Here is a 19,706-nt window from a genome sequence, read left to right as displayed (position 1 = left end):
AAAAAAAATACAGACTAACAACCCATGTGCAAAAGAAAACTAATTGTGTAAATGAAAGTAACAATGAGAACATGAGTTGTGAAGTCCTTGAAGGTGAGCCTACAGGCTATAGAATCAGTTTTGAGTTGGGATGAGTGAAGTTATCTACACCAGTTCAGAAGCCTGAAGGTTTAAGGGTCGTATCTGTTCCTGAACCTGATAGTGTGGGAACTAAGGCTTCTATACCTCCTGCCTGATGGTAGTAGTAAAAACAATACAATTTCTCCACATCTCTGTTTTGAATGGACACCCCTCTATCCTGAGACTGTGCCCTCTTGTCCTAGACTCCCCCACCATGGGAAACATCCTTTCCACATCTACTCTGTCTAGGCCTTTTAACATTCCAAAAGGTTTCAATGAGATCCCCCCCCCCCATCCTTCTAAACTCCAGCGAGTACAGGCCTAGAGCCATCAAATGTTCCTCATATGATAGCTCTTCATTCCTGGAATCATCCTTGTGAACCTCCTCTGAAACCTCTTCAATGCCAGTACACCTTTTTGTTTAGATAAGAAGCCCAAAACTGTTCACAATACTCAAGGTGAGGCCTCACCAGTACCCTATAAAGCCTCAGCATCACATTTCTGCTCTTATATTCTAGACCTCTTGAAATGAATGCTAACATTGCATTTGCCTTCCTTACTACCAACTTAAACTGCAAGTTAACCTTTAGGGTGTTCTGCACAAGGACTCTCAAGTCCCTTTGCATCTCAGATTTTTGGATTTTCTCCATTTAGAAAATAGTCTGCACATTTATTTCTTCTACCAAAGTGCATGACCACTGTATTTCATTTGCCACTTTCTTGCCCATTCTCCTAATCTGTCTAAGTCCTTCTGTAGCCTACCTGTTTCCTCAACACTACCAATCTTTGTATCATCTTCAAACTTGGCAACAAAACCATCTATTCTATCATCTAAATCATTGATATACAGCATAAAAAGAAACTGTCCTAACAAAGATCCCTGCAGAACACCACTAGTCACTGGCAATCAACCAGAAAAAGATCCTTTCATTCCCACTTGTTGCCTCCTATCAATCAGCCAAGGATCTAACCATGCCAGCAACTTCCCTGTAATGCCATGGGCTCTTAACTTAGTACATTGCCTCATGTATGGCACCTTGTCAAAGGCCTTCTGAATGCCCAAATATATAACATTCATTGCATCCCCTTTACCTACTTGCAATCTCCTCAAAGAATTCCAAAAGGTTCATCAGGCAAGATTTTCCCTTAAGGAAACTATGCTGACTTTGTCTTTTCTTGTCCTGTGTCACCAAGTATTCCATAACCTCATCCTTAACAATTGACTCCAACAGCTTCCCAACTACTGAGGTCAGGTTAACTGGTCTACAATTTCCTTTCTGCTGCCTTCCTCTTTCTTAGAGTGACATTTGCAAATTAACAGCCCTCAGAACCATGCCAGAATCCAATTATTCTTGAAAGATCAATATTAATGCCTCTATAATCTCAAACGCCACTTCTTTCAGAACCCTAGGATACCGTTCATCTGATCCACTTGACTTACGCACCCTTAGGTCTTTCAGCTTTTGGAGCACCTTCTCCCTTGTAATACTATCTGCACTCACTTCTCTTCCTTCATGCCCTTCAACACCTGGCACACTGCTAGAGTCTTCAGCATTGAAGACTGATGCAAAATTCTCATTTAGTTCATCTGCTATCTCCTTGTCTCTGCTATTATTTCTCTGGGCTCATTTTCTATCAGTCCTACATCCACTGTCATCTTTTTTTTTTTTTTTTATATAATTGAAAACGTTTTTTCTATCCACCTTGATATTGTTTGCTAGCTTGCTTTCATATTCCATCTTTTCCCTCCTAATGATTCTTTTAGTTGCTTTCTGTAGGTTTTTAAAAGCTTCCCAGTTCTCTATCTGCTTGCTAATTTTTGCTTTGTTGTACACCCTTTCTTTCGATTTACATTAGCTTTGACTTCCCTTGTCAGCCAGAGCTGTACTATTTTTCCATTTGCATATTTCTTTGTTTTTGGAATACAACTATCCTGCACCTTCCTAATTTTCCTGGAAACACAAGTCATTGCTGCTCTGCTGTCATCCTTGCCAGCATTTCCTTCCAATTTACTTTGGCCAACTCCTCTGTTATACTACTGTAATTTTCTTTACTCCACTAAAATACTGCTACATCAGACTTTAATTTCTCCCTATCAAATTTCAAGTTGAACTCGAACATATTGTGATCAATGCCTCCTTTACCTTAAACTCCCTAATCACCTCCAGTTCATTACATAACACCCAATCCAGTATGGTTGATCCCCAAGTAGACTCAATGATAAACTGTTCTAAAAAGCCATCTCATGGGTATTCAACTAATTCACTCTCTTGAGATCCGTTACCAACTCAATTTTCCCAATCTACTTGCATATTAAAATCTCCCATGACTATCATAACTCTGCCCTTTTAATATGCCTTTTCTATTTCCCATTGTAATCTGTAGTCCATATTCTAGCTACCTTTTACCCTTGCAGTTTCTTAACTCAACCCACATGGATTCAACATCTTCTGATCCTATGTCATATCTTTCTAATGATTTGATGCCTTTTTTTCCCCAATCAGCAGAGCCACATCACTCCCTCTGCCTGCCCTCCTATCCCCCAGATACAATGTGTGACCTTGGATGCTCAGCTCCCAACTACAACATACTTGACAATCTGTAAAAGTGCAATCAGATCATCCACCTTATTTCTTATACTCCATGCATTGATATATTAAACTTCAAGTACTGCATTTGCTACCCTTTTTGATTCTGCATCCCCAATACACTGATACTCACCATGCTGGCTCCAATTTTGCCTTATCATCTGCCTGCCCTTCCTGACAGCCTGACTGCATACTATCTTTGCTTTTTTTTAAACCATTCATCCTATCCTGAGACACTTCACTCCAGTTCCCAACCCTCTGGCAAATTAGTTTAAACCCTCTCCAACAGCTCTAACAAACCCACCTGTGAGAATATTGGTCCCCCTCGAGTTCAGGTGCAACCCGTCCCTTTTGTACAAGTCATACCTCTCCCAGAAGAGATCCCAATGATCCAAGAACCTGAAACTATCCCCCTTGCAACAGCTTCTCAGCCATGACATGATTTTCCCCTCACTGGCACGTGCATAGGTAGCAATCCAGAAATTACTATCCTACTTGTCAGCTTTCTGCCTAGCTCTCTAAATTCTCTCTTCAGGACCTCTGTGCTTTTACTCACTATGTCATTGGTACCAAGGTGTACCAAGACATCTGGCTGCTCCCTCTCCAAAAGGCTGTGGATGTGATCTGAGATGTCCCTGACCCTGGTACCTGGGAGGTAATGTACCATCCAGGTGTCCTGTTCACATCCACAAAATCTTCTGTCTGTCCCACTGACTATTGACGCCCCTATCACTACCACTCCCCTCTTCTCCCTCTTTCCCTTCTGTACCACAGACCCACACTCAATGCCAGTATCCTCATATCTGTGGCATTCTCCTTGGAGGTCATCCCCCACAATAGCATCCAAGATGGTATACTTATTATTGAGGAGAATGAGCACAGGAGTGTTTTGAGCTAACTGCCTATTCACCTTCCCATTCCTTTGCCTGACAGTCACACAGTTACCCGCCTCCTGCAACTTAAGGGTGACTACTTCCCTGTAATTCTGATCAATGATCTCCTCACTCTCATATACAAGGACACCCAAGATTCCAACATCTGGCATGAAGAACACACAATGGGCATTTTAAGTATACTGAGTACCCCTGACACAGTAAGAAGAGAGGGAAACTTAACAGAAACTTACACAGAGTCAATGCCTCTTCTGAGGCGAAGCCTCCTTTGAGTCAAAGCCTGACATTCCCACTCTCACCACTGGCCCACTCCCAACAATGGCCACTCTGCTTGTCCCTTCTGTACTTTATTTACTCCTCTCTGCACTGCTCCCACTGCTGGAATTACACTGAACTCTCGTGAAGCTCTCCTTTCAAACAGGCGCCGCTAACCTGTGAGTAACCTCCTCACTGGGTGCTGATCCCGCTGCTGAAATGACTGGAAAACTTGGTTTTCTAGTATCTGTACTACTTTGTCTTAGTTTTGTTGAATGAAATGGGACATAACTGTAGGGTATAGAGTTCTCCCAGTGGCCTGTTGCATTTTAGAAATGATCAGCAGTGCATTCATCTCACTGCCAATTGTAGGGGCTTGCTGGGTATAAATTAGTTCTGAGGTTGTCTGAAAAAGTCTAACAGTGCCAAGCTTAGAAATAATTCATTACTGCTTTAGGAGAAGAGCTGGGTTTTAAGGATATGAGGGACACCACATAAACATCTCTCAATTCTTTTATTCATATGCACAATTTATCTTTCTGCCGTTTCCATGTGACCCTTCAGCTGCATAATCCTAGCAACACACACAAAACGCTGGAGGATCTCAGCAGGTCAGGTGGCATCTATGGAAAAGAGAAAACAGCTGACGTTTCAGGCCAAGACCCTTTATCATTGTACAGCTATTAGCTGTATCATCCTAACAGTTTGAACCCAAACTACATTTTACAGACAAGCTTAGGAGAATTACTAATATTTAGGACTTGAAATTTTCCAACAATAAGTAATATCCAAAGACCAATTAGCACAAAATATTAGAAAATGCAATTTACATTTCAACATACACTTTGGTTTATCAATGCAATGTGTATAAACTATTGCATCATCTTAAAGCAGTTAAATGATGTTATTGGGGTAATGTGTTGGTGTGGGGTGGAAGAACCTCTAGAGTAACATAAACAAGAGCAACAGTGCATGACCAAATGTGCCAATATTATTATTGTCACATTCAACTTTAGTTTCAGTTATAGAAACTACAAGTTGATTGATCTGAACAAAGTTGTCTTTTAATAACCATAAATTTCTAATTTTGCCAACGACAATAACCATTGAAACTGTAAAACCATAAGACACAGGAGCATAATTAGGCCACTCAGCCCATCAAGTCTGCTTAACCATTCCATCATGGCTGATTTATTATCCCTCTCAACTCCATTCTCTGCCTTCTCCCCATAATCTTTGACATCCATAACAGAACCAGATTGAGGGACACATGGAATCATGAAGTAGCAGTAAGTCACTTGGCCCCTCGCTTGCCCGCCCGCATTTCAATATGATCTTGTCAGCTATCTATGTTCTCTTAAACACCTAGCCCAGACAATTCTCAGTGGAATTCTAGATTCATAACCTCTCAGGAAGAAATTCATATGCATCTTAATTCTAAACGACTGTCCCCTAATCACATAAATAACAAATAATTGTGAAATATCAAGTACTATAAAGCAATTGGACATTGTACCTGCACTCTAAAAATTATTGCACTACCTCCTGCTAGAAACAAAAGAAAAATATTTTTATTTTTATTTAGAAATAGATAATGGTAAACAGCCCTTCTGGCCCAGTGAGCCCATGCAGCCCAATTACACCCATGTAACCAATTAACCTACTAACCTGTACATCTTTGTAATGTGGGAGGAAACCAGAGAACCAGTGGAAACCCACGCAGTCACAGAGAAAACTTACAAGTTCCTTACTGACAGTGGCGGAATTGAACCTGGGTCGCTAGTGCTGTAACGGCATTGTGCTAATGGCTACACAACCATTGCCAACGCTAAAAAGTATTGCTTTTACATTTGCTACTGATTTATCTTAAACATTAAATAAAAATGGAAAATGCTGAAAATAATCTACAGATTGAGGCAACATTTGTAGAGGGAAATACAGACAATATTTCAGATTAACAATTGCCTGTTAGAACGCTTCAAGTTCTAGTTCCAGTGCCTTCTTCAGTATCATCCAATTTTACTACTTACCATCAAACACAGGCTGGCTGTACTGAGTGGTGGATGCGTGAAGTTTACAAGACTTGTCAAACCTATTTCCGTAATTCCCCATGCTGACCTCGAACTGGATTGGTTCCTTGGTGTCTTGCAGTTGTGTGGCTGAGTAGAAAACGACGCAAAGACTGTACCTCCGCCTACGTAAGTACCTCTAAAGCCATAAGATGGAAAAGCAGACAGTTCTTGCAGCATAGAAAACAATGGAACATTTCAAAACACTTTCCAGAATAGGCTGACAAACACAAAAATCTGACTGCATATTAAATGAGGGTCCAAACTAAAAAGCTTGATCAAAGATGAATAACAGAAAAATTGAGCTAGAAAGGTTTAAGAATAAAATTGGTGATGGATCTTGAACTGTAAACAGTAACTATTTTTCTTTCTATAGGCACAGATTCAAAATGAGGTTATATCTCCTCCAACCTGTTATTGTATATGATGTGATCCTCTACATCGACCAGACGAAGCACAGACTAGGAGACCGCTTTGTCAAGCATTTGCCTTCTGTCTGCAATAGTTATCTTGAGCTCTCAGTTGCAAATCATTTTAACTCAACTCCCTATTCCCACACCAATGTGCCTGTCTTCAGCCTCCTCCACTGTCAGGGTGAAGCCAAGCACAAGCTAGAGGAACAGCACCTCACATTCCATCTGGGTGGTCTATAATCAAAAGGCATCAATCCTGAATTCTCCAATTTGAGGAGAATTTCTGGCATTCTGTTAGTGTCTTCCATAGTGAAGACTGACACAAAATATTGTGTAGTGTTGAGGAAACAGGTAGGATGCAGAAGGACTTAGACAGATTAGGAGAAGGGGTAAGAAAGTGGCAAATGAAATATAATGTTGGAAAATCCATGATCGTGTACTTTGGTAGTAGAAATAAATGTGCAGACTATTTTCTAAACGGGGAGAAAATACAAAAATATGAAATGCAAAGGGACTTGGGAGTCCTTGTGCAGAACACCCTAAAGATTAATTCACAGGTTGAGTCGATGGTGAGGAAGGCAAATGCAAGGTTAGCATTCATTTCAAGAGTCTAGAATACAAAAGCAAGAATGTGATGCTGAGGCTTTATAAGACAGTGGTGAGGCCTCACCTTGAGTGTTGTGAACAGTTTTGGGCCCCTCATCTTAGAAAAGATGTGCTGACATTGGAGAGGGCCAGAGGAGGTTCACAAGGATGATTCCAGGAACAAAAGGGTTATCATACGAGGGGCATTTGATGGCTCTGGGTCTGTACTCGCTAGAATTCAGAAGGTTGAGGGGGGATCTCATTGAAACCTTTTGAATGTTGAAAGGCCTAGACAAAGTAGATGTGGAAAGGATGTTTCCCATGGACCAGAGAGCACAGCCTTAGGATAGAGGGGTATCCTTTAAAAAATGAGATGCGGAGAAATTTCTTTAGCCAAAGGGTGGTGAATCAGTGGAATTTGTTGTCACATGCAGCTGTGGAGGCCAGGTCTTTGGGTGTATTTAAGGCAGAGATAGATAGGTTCTTGATTGGACATGACATCAAAGGTTATGGGGAGTAGGCCAGGAACTGGGGTTGAGAAGGAGAAGAAAAAAAAGGATCAGCCATGATTGAATGGCAGAGCTGACTTGATGGGCCAGATGGCCTAATTCTGCTCCTATGTCTTATGGTTTTAATTATTAAGTTCCATCTCCATTTCTTTTTCCTTTACCACTACCTCTCCAGCATTACTTTCCAGCGGTCCAGTATCCACTCTCGCCTCTCTTTAACTCTTTATATATTGTTGGCTAGCTTCCCTTCATATTTTACTTTTTCTCTCTTAATGGTTTTTAGTTGCCTTCTGTTGTTTTTAAAAAGTTTCTCAATCTTCTAACTTCCCACAAATTTTTGCTACAGTATATTGTATCCCTCTTTCTTGCTTTAATGCTGTCTTTGACTTCCCTTGTCAGCCGCAGTTGCTTCATTCTCCTTTTAGAATACTTCTTCATCTTTGGGATGTATCTATCCTGCACGTTCCAAATACTGAAACTTCAGCCATTGCTGTTCTGCCATCAACCCTGCTGGTGTTCCCTTCCAATCAACTTTGGCCAGCTCATCTCTCATGCCTCTGTAATGCCCTTTACTCCACTTTAATACCCATTCATCTGACTTTAGCGTCTTCCTCACAAACTGCAGGGTGAATGGTATCATTATAATCACTGCTTTAGATGTGTGTTGCAGTGAGTGGCTGGAGCGACTGGGGAAAGCAAGAGGCGAACCCAAAAGCAGGACCCAGGCACGGAGATGGATTTGGACATGACTTGGACTCGGAGCCCGGAGACGGATTTGGACATGACTTGGACTTGCCGCCCGGACCCGGACCGGGCTTGGACTCGCAGCCCGGACCCGGACCGGGCTTGGACTCGCAGCCCGGACCCGGACCGGGCTTGGACTCGCAGCCCGGACCCGGACCGGGCTTGGACTCGGAGCCCGGACCTGGACTGGACTTGGACTCGGAGCCTGGTACTGGAACATGGAGCCTGCAACTGGAACACGAAGACGACGACAACAAACAAAGACAGATGATTCTTATCTTGGCTCAGAGGAGCAGCAAACAGCCAGCAATCCTCAGCTAGACACAAAGAGACAGAATTCCCAACTCGGAGTAGCAGCAAACAGTCAGACCTACTCAGCTGGAAACAAGATGACTGAAACCAAACAATGACAGTCCATTTGTATCTAGACACGAAGAATCTCATGAAGACAGTCCCTTATTCTTAGCAGCTCGGAAGACAGTCCCTTATTCTTGGCGGCTCAGAAGATGGTCCCTTATTCTTGGCGGCTCAGAAGATGGTCCCTTATTCTTGGCGGCTCGGAAGACGGTCCCTTATTTGCAGCGGCTCAGAAGATGGTCCCTTATTCTTGGCGACTTGGAATACAGTCCCTTATTCTTGGGGGCTTGGAGTGGCAACAATCGGCCAGCAAATCTCAGCCGAACAAGATAACGACAGAATTCACATCTTAGCTCAGAGTAGCAGCAAAACAGCCGGCAACACAGCTGGACACGGAAATGACTGAATTCACTAAGCAGCCACAGGCACTGAAGCAACTTAGAGTCCACGATTCTCGGCTGCCCTGGGATGAGCATAGCTGCACTGGCTACGGTGACGAACCAGCACGAGTAGATGTAAGCCGGGGTTTTTATGCTGCCATTTCGAATAAGGATCGGGTGCCCTAATCAAGGAGCCCAGTGGAACACAGGGAAAAGGAAATGAGCTGAAATGAGTAGTTAACGAACCAGACCATGACAATGGGTTCCTTTACCTTAAGCTCCCTAATCAAATTAGGTTCATTACACAATACCCAATCCAGAATTTTCTTGCCCCTAGTGGGTTCAACCACAAGCTGCTCTAAAAAGCCATTTCATGGACATTCTATAAATTCCCTCTCTTGAGATCCAGCACCAATCTGATTTTTCTAATCAACCTGCACATTGAAATCTCCCAAGACTATCATAGCATTGCAATTTTTTAACATGCCTTTACAACCTCCCGCTGTGTTTTGTATCCCACATCATGGCTACTGTTTGGAGGCCTATATACAACTCCCATCGAGGTCTTTATACTCTTGCAGTTTCTTAACTCTACCCACAAGGACTCCACATGTTCTTAACCTATGTCACCTCCTTCTAAGGATTTGATTTCATTTTTTACTAACAGAGCCACGTCACCGCCTCTGCCTACTTACCAGTTCTTTTGATTACAAGGTGTATCCTTGGATCTTAAGCTCCCAACTAAAATCTTTCAGTCACAGCTCCGTGATGCCTGCTATGTTGTACCTGCCAAGCTCCAATTGAATACAAGATCATCTACCTTATACTATGTACGGTGTGCATTCAAGTGTAACCCCTACAGTCATCACTCTTTTTGATTTTGTCCCCATGTTACACTTCAGAGCATCTTATTGACTGCAATTTTATCCTATCATCTCCCTGTCCTTCCTCACAGTTTCATTACACACTACATCTACCTGTATAAGCAACTGCCCCATCCACAACCCTATCATTTCAATTTCCTACTCCCTGCCAAATTGGTTTAGCAGAAGGAATGCACTCTGTTTCCAATGTGCAGTTCAGGAAGAGGATGCAACATGGTGATTCAGGGTAACAGGGGATTATTTACATGTCATTGCAAATCAGTGGGCTTCATGAGATCACCTATACAAGTCCTCATACTTGAATACTTTGAGTCATAAAATATTAGAGTCAGATGTGCTTATTCTGCATTGATCAAATTGGGCCTCTGATTAAGAAGGTGATTCAATTTAATGTGGCATCAATTAAGAGAGATTAAGAAATTAGATTTATTTGTCACATGTACATAGGAACATACAATAAAATGTGTCAGTTGCATCAATGACCAACATAGTCAAGGATGTGCTGTGGGCAACCCACAAATGCTGCCACATTTCCAGTGCCAACATCGCAAGCTCACTACTCACTAAACCTAACCTGTGCATTTTTGGAATGTGGAAGGAAGGTGGAGCACCTGGAAGATCATGGAGAGAATATACAAACTCCTTACAAACAGCAGCAGGAATCGATCAGTGACTGCTGGTTCTATAAAGCAATTGCACTAACTGCTACACTACCATGCCACTTCCAACAACATTTCAGTCATAGAAATACAACACAGGTCAGTTCTTCCTTTCAGGTAATTCCAGATACTGGGAATCAAGCCTCAGGCCTTCCTAATCTGATTAGAAAAGCAAATAATTTACCCACAGAAACCTGCTTTGTTAATACCTGTACAATCAAAGAATCGTCAGAAGGCAATTTATCGATTTTGTTTCCTGAATGTTCTTCTATCCTTGTTATTAATTCTATCAAAATTCGACCTCGGTAGGAGACTCCTTCCTCCTGGAAGGGAAAGAAAATGCAAGCTTTGTTAAATTAGTGTGATTAAGTTTGCTTCTTATTACTTCAATTTGCAACTGAGGAAGAATAATGGCTGTGGATGGTCTGCAAGTTATTTCTGCTTGAACTTTTCTGAGCCATGAACCTTTCAGTGGTCCCAAGGTCTTGCCAGTTCACATTTGATCTTCATTTCTCAAAGGCTAGTTGCTCATGTTGGGGATTAGAAAGTCACCACTTGGGAAAAAGTGTGCCAGCAAGAATCATGGCCTTGAAGAAAAGGCCAACTGTGGAAAAATAAACAGGAAGGTGGTTTATTACATGAAATATATCATCACCCCACCCACATGAGATTTCTCTTTAAAAATAAAAATGGCACATATAAAGTAGTCCAAGTAAAATTCAGTCTTTGAAGCCGTTCCAGGATGTTTCTTGCTCTTGTTGGATTGAACTTCCTGCCCCAGAGTGTTAGTAAAGGTAAATACATTTGGGACAGTTAAGAAACTCTTAGATATGCACAAGAATGATTGAAAAGTGGAAGGCTATGTAGGAGGGAAAGGTTAGATTGATTTTGGAATAGGTTAAAAGTTTTGCATGACATCTTGGGCCAAAAGGCCTGTATTCTGCTATAATGGTCTGTTTGATGACCTCCTCTGATCTGAAATGTATTTCTTTTCACAGCTCCTTTCAAGAAAGTGGTGTGCACCATACTTTTAGACTTCTCAGTAACTTCAGCCATTACGTTATGCAAACATCCATCCCATAGAGACTTACTCTCACCCTGTCACACTATACACATTCCTCATTGGGGCGACCAATGGAGAGGTTGAGCCTTTACTCATTGGAGTTTAGAGAAATAAGAGGTTATTTTATTGAAACATAGGATTCTGAGTGGACTGGCAATGTGAGGATGTTTCCTTGGTGGGTGTATATAAAACCAGGAATTTCCACTCTACAAGGGTTGTAAATCACAAATATTCACTCTATCAGAGAGCAGTAGAGAGGGTCACTGAATACATTTAAAGCAGTAATTGAAGGATTTTTTATTAACTACAAAGATGCCAAATGATATGGGGATAGCATGGTAAAGTGAAGTTGAAGCTTAGATGTGAAACACCACTATCTTATTTAATGGCAGAGCAGGTTCAAGAAACTAAAATGATCCACTACAGCTTCTGCCATTCAGTACACATTGCACATTAGCTGTTTGCCAGTCTTTGTGTGTAGTTTTGCATTGATTGTTGTATTTCGCTGTTCTGCTGTGAATGCCTGCAAGAAAATGGAATTCAGGGTAGTTATGGTGACATATACGTACTTTGATAAAAAATTTACTTAGAACTTTGTTTCTTATAGAACCTCTAGCCTCTCCCGGTTATACTTACAGTTCCACAATAACGTACTTCTTAGCTTACTACTTCTCATAAACTTCTAAATACAGAAATATACTCTGCATTTTCCACATATCCTCATCTAGGCTTGCTTCCTTCCAAGGCCTCTTTACTTACTTCCTCCTGATTCTTAAAATCTAGTGTTCTTTGACACACTGACATATCCCACTCTAAATTTGCAGCTCTCTATTCAATAAGGCCAACATCAATGTTGTTACTAAACTTTCTCACATGTCTAATGCCACTGCAGCTTAGCAAAATGAGTTCTACCCTGTCTAGGCTGAATTAGCTCACTGACACCTTCTCATAATCCCTCTCTGAACCATGGCCTCATCAATGACCATCTGGCTATTACCTCCCAGTGGTCCCAGACATCATCTCCTCAACTGCTTTTAATCTCATAGTTGTGCAGTCACATCATGCCCTCCTCTGGCTCTTCCTAAATATCCTTTAAAAAAAAGCTGCATTCATCCTTTTAGCCTGGTCTTGCCCACAGAATTATTCTTTGCAACCATAACTCTATTCCTTCTGGTCATCCAGTCTCTTCCCATTTGCATCTGTGAACCCTGACACCTCTATCACTTTGATAGCTTCCAGTTTCCTAGTTCCTGCTCTTTCATTTTCATCATGGATGTTCATTTTTCTGCATAATTGAGGGCACTTTGTTTTTTTCCCCATGAATACAGGTCCAACCATCCCCCTTCATCACCACTCTCCTGGCTGAATTTGTTCCCATATTAATTGACTCTTTTACCTCCACTTAATACCTCCAAATCAAAATTGTAGCTATGGGAACTTGACTGGGTCTATGGCTCTTTATAGTACATGCTTCAGTCCTACTCAGGCCTGAATCTTTGAATTGTTATCTGGTATTTTGAGTATTTTCTACTTTAACTCTAGTTTCAGATTACTTGCCAAAATAGAGGTGGAAAGTAAGGAGATTTTTTTTTAACTTAAGTGGTCCAAAATGTCTCTACCAAAGGAGGCACAAGACAGCTTTCGCTCTACTAGCCTGCAGATCACCACTGGGCAAGCTGTAGCACCTGCTTAGCACCCCACCACTACCAGATCAGGGTCACATGAAGCTTTGGGAGCAGGTGGAGGATTGTCACATGAACAGCTGGTGCAGATCACAAGTCCTGGTTATGTGACAGTGACACCAGACAATCTTTGAAGAATATTGGTGATGGATGGAGTCACCTACCCTGTAAAGACACTGCCCAGAAGAAGGCAATAGCAAATCACTTTTGTCAAAATGAGCTTAAAACAATCATGGTCATGAGAGCATGATTGTCTATCATCTGACACACTACATAATGATGATGGTGATCCAAAATGCACTGTCTGAAAGGGTGGAATAGATGTTATAAAGACAATTTTTAAAAAGGAATTTGATAAGCACTTCTGTCTTAGTCTCTTCTTAAACGTTAGCAGGGAGCTTTGAAATTTTGTTCAACAATAAAGTCAGGGTGCTCGCTTCGGCAGCACATATACTAAAAATAATAAAGTCAGGTACCTTTCCACGGTTGAATTCATCATCCTTATCTGTACCATCAAGACCTTCCCTGGGGCTGCCATAAAGGTTTAAAAAGCATGGTCCAAAAGCTGGAAGGAACCCTCCTGAATTTTCATCTGATGGGATGGAAACCAATATTCATTATGACCAAGTAATCAACAGCAAGATTTAAATTAATTCAGGAGTGACATCTGACTTCAACTGCAAATAGGGATGTGAACTGAAGCTGTCTGCGATCATGACTAGAAGACAGCTATTATACAATTCATAACAGAGTTCAGAAGAAGCTTTTTTTTAATCTAGGGAGTGGTGACAATATGGAACTCACACAAGGACAAGTTAAGGCAAATAGTGCAGACATGTTTAAAGGAAAACCAGACAAATTACACAAGGGAGAAATAAAGGATAATACGAAACAGAATCAAAAGGAGGAATCCTCATGGATCATGAACAATGGCAATAAACTAAAGGGTACAAATTTCAAGGAGTGGAGAAGTGAAACCAAACAAGCAGCAGATTTATTCAGCTGTTTGTATGTTCTAGAACAATGATCCCAGAGACAGAGAAGCAGTTTCAGCGACAGGTTACTATCGATGCAATGCTCCTCAGACAGGATGAAGAGGTCAATACTCCCCAATGCCATTAGGCTTTACAATTCTACCGCCAGGACTTAAGAACTTTTTAAAAGCTATTATTAATGCTTTTTGAGATAGTGATTTAGATGCATATCATATTTTTTACTGAGTTAAGTATTGTATGTAATTAGTTTTGCTACAACAAGTGTATGGGACATTGGAAAAAAGTTGAATTTCCCCATGGGGATGAATAAAGTATCTATCTATCTAAAACATTCTCTGCTATTATATCCATGGCATGATTTCTGATTAAAGGACTCGGTCTGAAATGTTGACTCTTTATTCCTCTCCATAGATGCTGCTTGGCCTGCGAAGATACTCCAGCATTTTGTATGTGTTACCCTGCCACTATATCCACAGCACAATCTCCAACATTGTGGCATTGGTCTTGAATGATCAAATAGTGGGCAATGACCTCTGCAGTGATACTGAAAGGCCACAGCACAAAGCTGATCAATCCATGTGTGGATCACTTGATGCGATGCAAGAGGTAGCTGTAAGGTGTATTGTTCTTTTTATGGTGTCAATTTAATGCTAATTACAGCATTCATCAAATGGCCCTAAACTCTGAATTTTCTGAAGAATTTTGAATTTCTTTTGGAATCTCGGCATCACTGGTCAGGCCTGCAATCATTACCCAACCCTAAATGCCCTTAATCAGTAGGTATTTAACAACAATTACATGACGTGTGTCTAGAATTAAGAGTAGGGTCGACTGGGTCAGGATAGTAATTTTCTTCCCTTGGGAACTTAGTACACCAGTTGGATTTTGAATAACACTTTGGCTGTTTTCAGACTAGTTTCTTTCCTAATTCTAGTTCATTAATCTGTATTTAAACTCCAAAATTACTATTAGTTCAAGTTTAATTGTCATTCACCAATACCTGAAAATCCATGAATACAGGCAAATGAAACAGCATTACTCCTGGGCCAAGGTGTAAAACACAGTACCAACAGTCATACACAGCACAAGGCACACATAGCACATATAAGATAGCAGAAAAATACAGTCACACAAAAAATATAGTCCAAGTCCCTAAGCCCATGAATATTGCAGCAGTCTGCAGTCGAACACAATACAGTTTGTCTTCTGCCAAGTGAACACTGAGAACAGCACCAACACCCGCTGGCACTCCTGTGGAGTGTACCAACTCCAATGCCTCTCTCCTGGATGACTGTAAACAGGCGGTACTGCAGATTGAGGCCTAGTCTTCACCACAGCTGAGGCAGTGCAGCTCCCCCACTGTCCGCCCCCGCCTTTCATCTATAAAGCAGTGAATCAGACTCACAGTACTCCATGATACCAGTCTTGCAATCACAAGAAAAGTGACTTAAGACCATCACTCATTCTTAGATTGCAAACGCCTTCACATACCAACCCTGATGCCTCCAAGATGCAGACAGCAGCACGGACCACACCAAGTCCAGCTCCTTCAGATTCTCTGCCAATGAGCAACTCGCTGATAGGGTAAACCTACAGTACTTTAAGTTCCTAATGTTAAGCAAGGTCTTGCAATAGTAAAAAACATATTTTAAAAAGATAATGTTCTTTGATTGCCCCCCCCCCAGAAGCCAGTGAGGCCGAGTGTGCCACCATCTTACCAGATCATGCAACTTGAACTCAGATCTGATTACTCCTTCTAGCCTTTGGACTGCCAATTCAATAACTTACATGGTGCAGCACCACTGTAACTACTGACATTATCCTGATTTCTAGTTTTGCTACAATAATGGTAACTTTTAGCTCTTGCCTATTAAGTGAGAAAACACAAATCCAGACTAAATTGCTGGACACAACCAGAATCCAAAACATATTTTAAAGACATTCTGGTCAATATTTATCTTATAGTTAAACCATGAAACAAACTGGTTGGCTAATTATCTCATTGGTTTACAAGTCTATCCTTTGTGCAAATTGTTTGTCATATGTTCAACAATGATTACACTTTAAAAGTGTTTCATTAAGAGTCAAGTACTATGGGACATACTGGTGTTGTGAAGGGTAATTCTGAAAGACAGGCCTTTCCAATTCTGTACAAGATTCCTTATGGAACTCCAGATAAATGTGTTACACTGAGGTACACAATGGATGAATAGCATACACACCGTCTACCTGAAAGTCAACTGGAGCTTTTAGAACCAACAGGCTCTTAATTTGGTGGCACGGTAGTGTAGCAGTTAATGCAATGCTTTACAGTGCCAGTAATCACCAATCAGGTTCAGTTCCTGACAATGTCTGTAAGGAGTTTGTACATTCTCCCCATGACTCCAAGGGTTTCCTCCAGGTGCTCTGGTTTCCTCTCACATTTCAAAGACATATGGGTTAGGGTTAGTGAGTTGTTGGCACTGGAAGTACGGCGACACTTACAAGCTGCTCCCAGCAAAATCCTCGTACTGTGTTGGCCCTTGATGGAAAATAACTTATTTCACTGTGTTCTGATGTACATATGATAGATAAAGCTGATCATTATGAAGCTGACCTTTGATTAGTAAGGTAGTTATAAGCAGGGAGCAGAGGGGGGGAAAAAAAAGGGTGTTCAGCCTTGGCACAAATAATACATACCAGGGCCACCTTCTAAAAAGAAACTGCAGGACAATACCACATACCTTCTCCCCCTTGTCCCATTGACGAGATCGCTGAGATGTTCAAGTACGTTGTTCCTAAATGCTTACTTTTGGTTGCACTCTTGCTGAAAAGATAAACCATATAAAATCTAAATAATGTGTACAATTAAAAGCTCCCTAATGTATGAGGACTTAGAAAAGCTGATAACTATTACCTATCCCACTGTTGTTAAACTTAATGGCCTTTAGATGAACCTTCTGACTAAACATCCACTGTCTGCATTGTATGCTTGTGTGCTTACAATGAACAGAATTAGCAAGAGATGATGTTGCAATCGCTAGAATCAGGTCAGAGAATTAAATATACTTGTTAAATGCTTTATCAAAATATCTGCAGCCCTCCCTTCATCATTCAACTCTCCACATTACATTCCCTATTGATGATGCAATGCCCAAGCCTTTTGTTTTTGTAGTTGATTTATTCACATAGTATTGCCAGTATTTATTGTTCATTCTTATTTGGCCTTGAACTGAGGAACCAGTTAACAGCCAGCTATTTTGGCAAACTTGGGAGTCATGGAGTTGTGAGCAGTCCAGACTGGATAATATTTTCTTCCATAATATATATATATACAAACCCCATTTCCAGAAAAGTTGGGATATTTTCCAAAATGCAATGAAAACAAAAATCTGTGATATGTTAATTCACGTGAACCTTTATTTAACTGACAAAAGTACAAAGAAAAGATTTTCAATCGTTTTGCTGACCAACTTAATTGTATTTTGTAAATATACACAAATTTAGAATTTGATGGTTGCAACACACTCAACAAAAGTTGGGACAGAGGCATGTTTACCATTGTGTTACATCACCTTTCCTTTTAATAACACTTTTTAATCATTTTGGAACTGCTGATACTAATTGTAGATTATTTGCAATTGGAAATTTTGTCCATTCTTGCTTGATATAAGACTTCAGCTGCTCAACAGTCCGTGGTCTCTGTTGTCTGATTCTCCTCTTCATGATGCGCCATACATTTTCAATAGGAGATAGATCTGGACTGGCAGCAGGCCAGTCAAGCACACGCACTCTGTGTCTACAAAGCCACGCTGTTGTAGCCCGTGCAGAATGTGGTCTGGCATTGTCCTGCTGAAATAAGCATGGACATCCCGGGAAGAGACGTCACCTTGATGGCAACATATGTCTTTCTAAAATCCTAACATACGCCTCAGAGTCAATGGTACCTTCACATACATGCAACTCACCCATGCCGTGGGCACTGATGCACCTCCATACCATCACAGATGCTGGCTTTTGCACCTTTCGCTGATAACAATCAGGATGGTCGTTTTTATCTTTGGCATGGAGAACTCGACGCCCGTTTTTTCCGAAAACTAGCTGAAATGTGGACTCATCTGACAACAGCACACGGTTCCACAGTCTTTCGGTCCATCTGAGATGAGCTCGGGCCCAGAGAACTCGCCAGCGTTTCTGCATAGAGTTGATGTATGGCTTCCTCCTTGCATAATACAGTTTCAAGTTGCATTTCTGGATGCAGCGACGGACTGTGTTAAGTGACAATGGTTTTCCGAAGTACTCCCGAGCCCAGGTGGCTATAATTTTCACAGAAGCATTACGGTTTCTTAGGCAGTGCCACCTGAGGGCTCGAAGATCACGCGCATTCAACAGTGGTTTCCAACCTTGCCCTTTACATACTGAGATGTCTCTGAATTCTCTGAATCTTTTCACAATATAATGTACTGCAATCTTGCATTGAGAAATGTTCCTTTTGAACTGACTAACAATTCTCTCACGAATTTTGGCACAAAGGGGTGAGCCATGACCCATCCTTGCTTGCAAAGACTGAGCCTTTGATGGAGCTACTTTTATATCCAGTCATGATACCTCACCTGCTACCAATTAGCCTGCTTAATGTGGAGTCTTCCAAACCGGTGTTACTTGAATATTCTGTGCACTTTTCAATCTTATTTTAACCCTGTCCCAACTTTTGTCGAGTGTGTTGCAGCTATCAAATTCTAAATTTGTGTATATTTACAAAATACAATTAAGTTGGTCAGTACAACTATTGAAAATTTTTTCTTTGTACTTTTGTCAATTAAATAAAGGTTCACGTGAACTAACATATCACAGATTTTTGTTTTTATTGCATTTTGGAAAATATCCCAACTTTTCTGAAAATGGGGTTTGTACATACAGGGGATCCTCAGGCCGCTTTACAAGTTAATAAGATCATGGTTAACATGAACGTCTTATCCTCAGACTACATCAGTCCTGAAACATGGTTTCAACCCAAAACATCCCACGGATGCTGCTCAGTCTGCCGAGGTCCTCCAGCGGACAGTCTGTAATTTCTGCTGCCCTGTGCAATGCTTCACCATGCAGTGGAAAGTCAAGTCATAAAAATCTCAGCTGTTGTTCACCAAGTCTTCTCTGACAGTCCATAGTTTAAGTCCCAGTCCAGAGATTTGAGCAGAACATTCAGAATGGCACTTCCAGTGCAGTATTGAGGAAGTACTGCACTACTGGAAGTGTTATCTCTAGGATAAGAACAGTAGCAAGTAGCAGCTACATTTAGCATGATATGCCTAATCTTCCACCACAGCACCATATTTAATTTCTATCCCCATGTTTCAATTCCATTAATAAATCCACCAATTTCTGAAAATGTCTTAGCTGGCACATCTCTCTGAGATAGAGAATTCCACAGATTCACTAAGTTTCTAATCAGTGTTCTCAAAGACCTACCCTTGTTTTGAGACTTTGATCCCTATAAGGTTAAATCAAGCCTGAGTATTCCCTGTCCAGTA

The 19,706-nt window shown here is 41.1% G+C and overlaps 1 protein-coding gene across 1 annotated transcript in view; it reads right to left on the bottom strand.

Annotated features, from left to right (window-relative positions):
• LOC140729376 (myoferlin-like) overlaps nt 1-19,706 on the bottom strand; it is a 165,489-nt gene that overhangs the window by 106,695 nt on the left and 39,088 nt on the right. The window contains exons 12-15 of the mRNA XM_073049089.1: nt 16,920-17,002; nt 13,678-13,793; nt 10,666-10,779; nt 5,887-6,064 (exon numbers count right to left, since the gene is read on the bottom strand). Of these exons, the coding sequence (XP_072905190.1) occupies nt 5,887-6,064; nt 10,666-10,779; nt 13,678-13,793; nt 16,920-17,002 (491 nt within the window). The remainder of the gene's footprint in view (nt 1-5,886; nt 6,065-10,665; nt 10,780-13,677; nt 13,794-16,919; nt 17,003-19,706) is intronic.

Source organism: Hemitrygon akajei, chromosome 1, assembly GCF_048418815.1.
Source record: "Hemitrygon akajei chromosome 1, sHemAka1.3, whole genome shotgun sequence".
Lineage (NCBI taxonomy): Eukaryota > Metazoa > Chordata > Chondrichthyes > Myliobatiformes > Dasyatidae > Hemitrygon > Hemitrygon akajei.
Note: the sequence above shows the minus strand (reverse complement) of the source record. Positions and strands in the feature narration are given on the sequence as shown.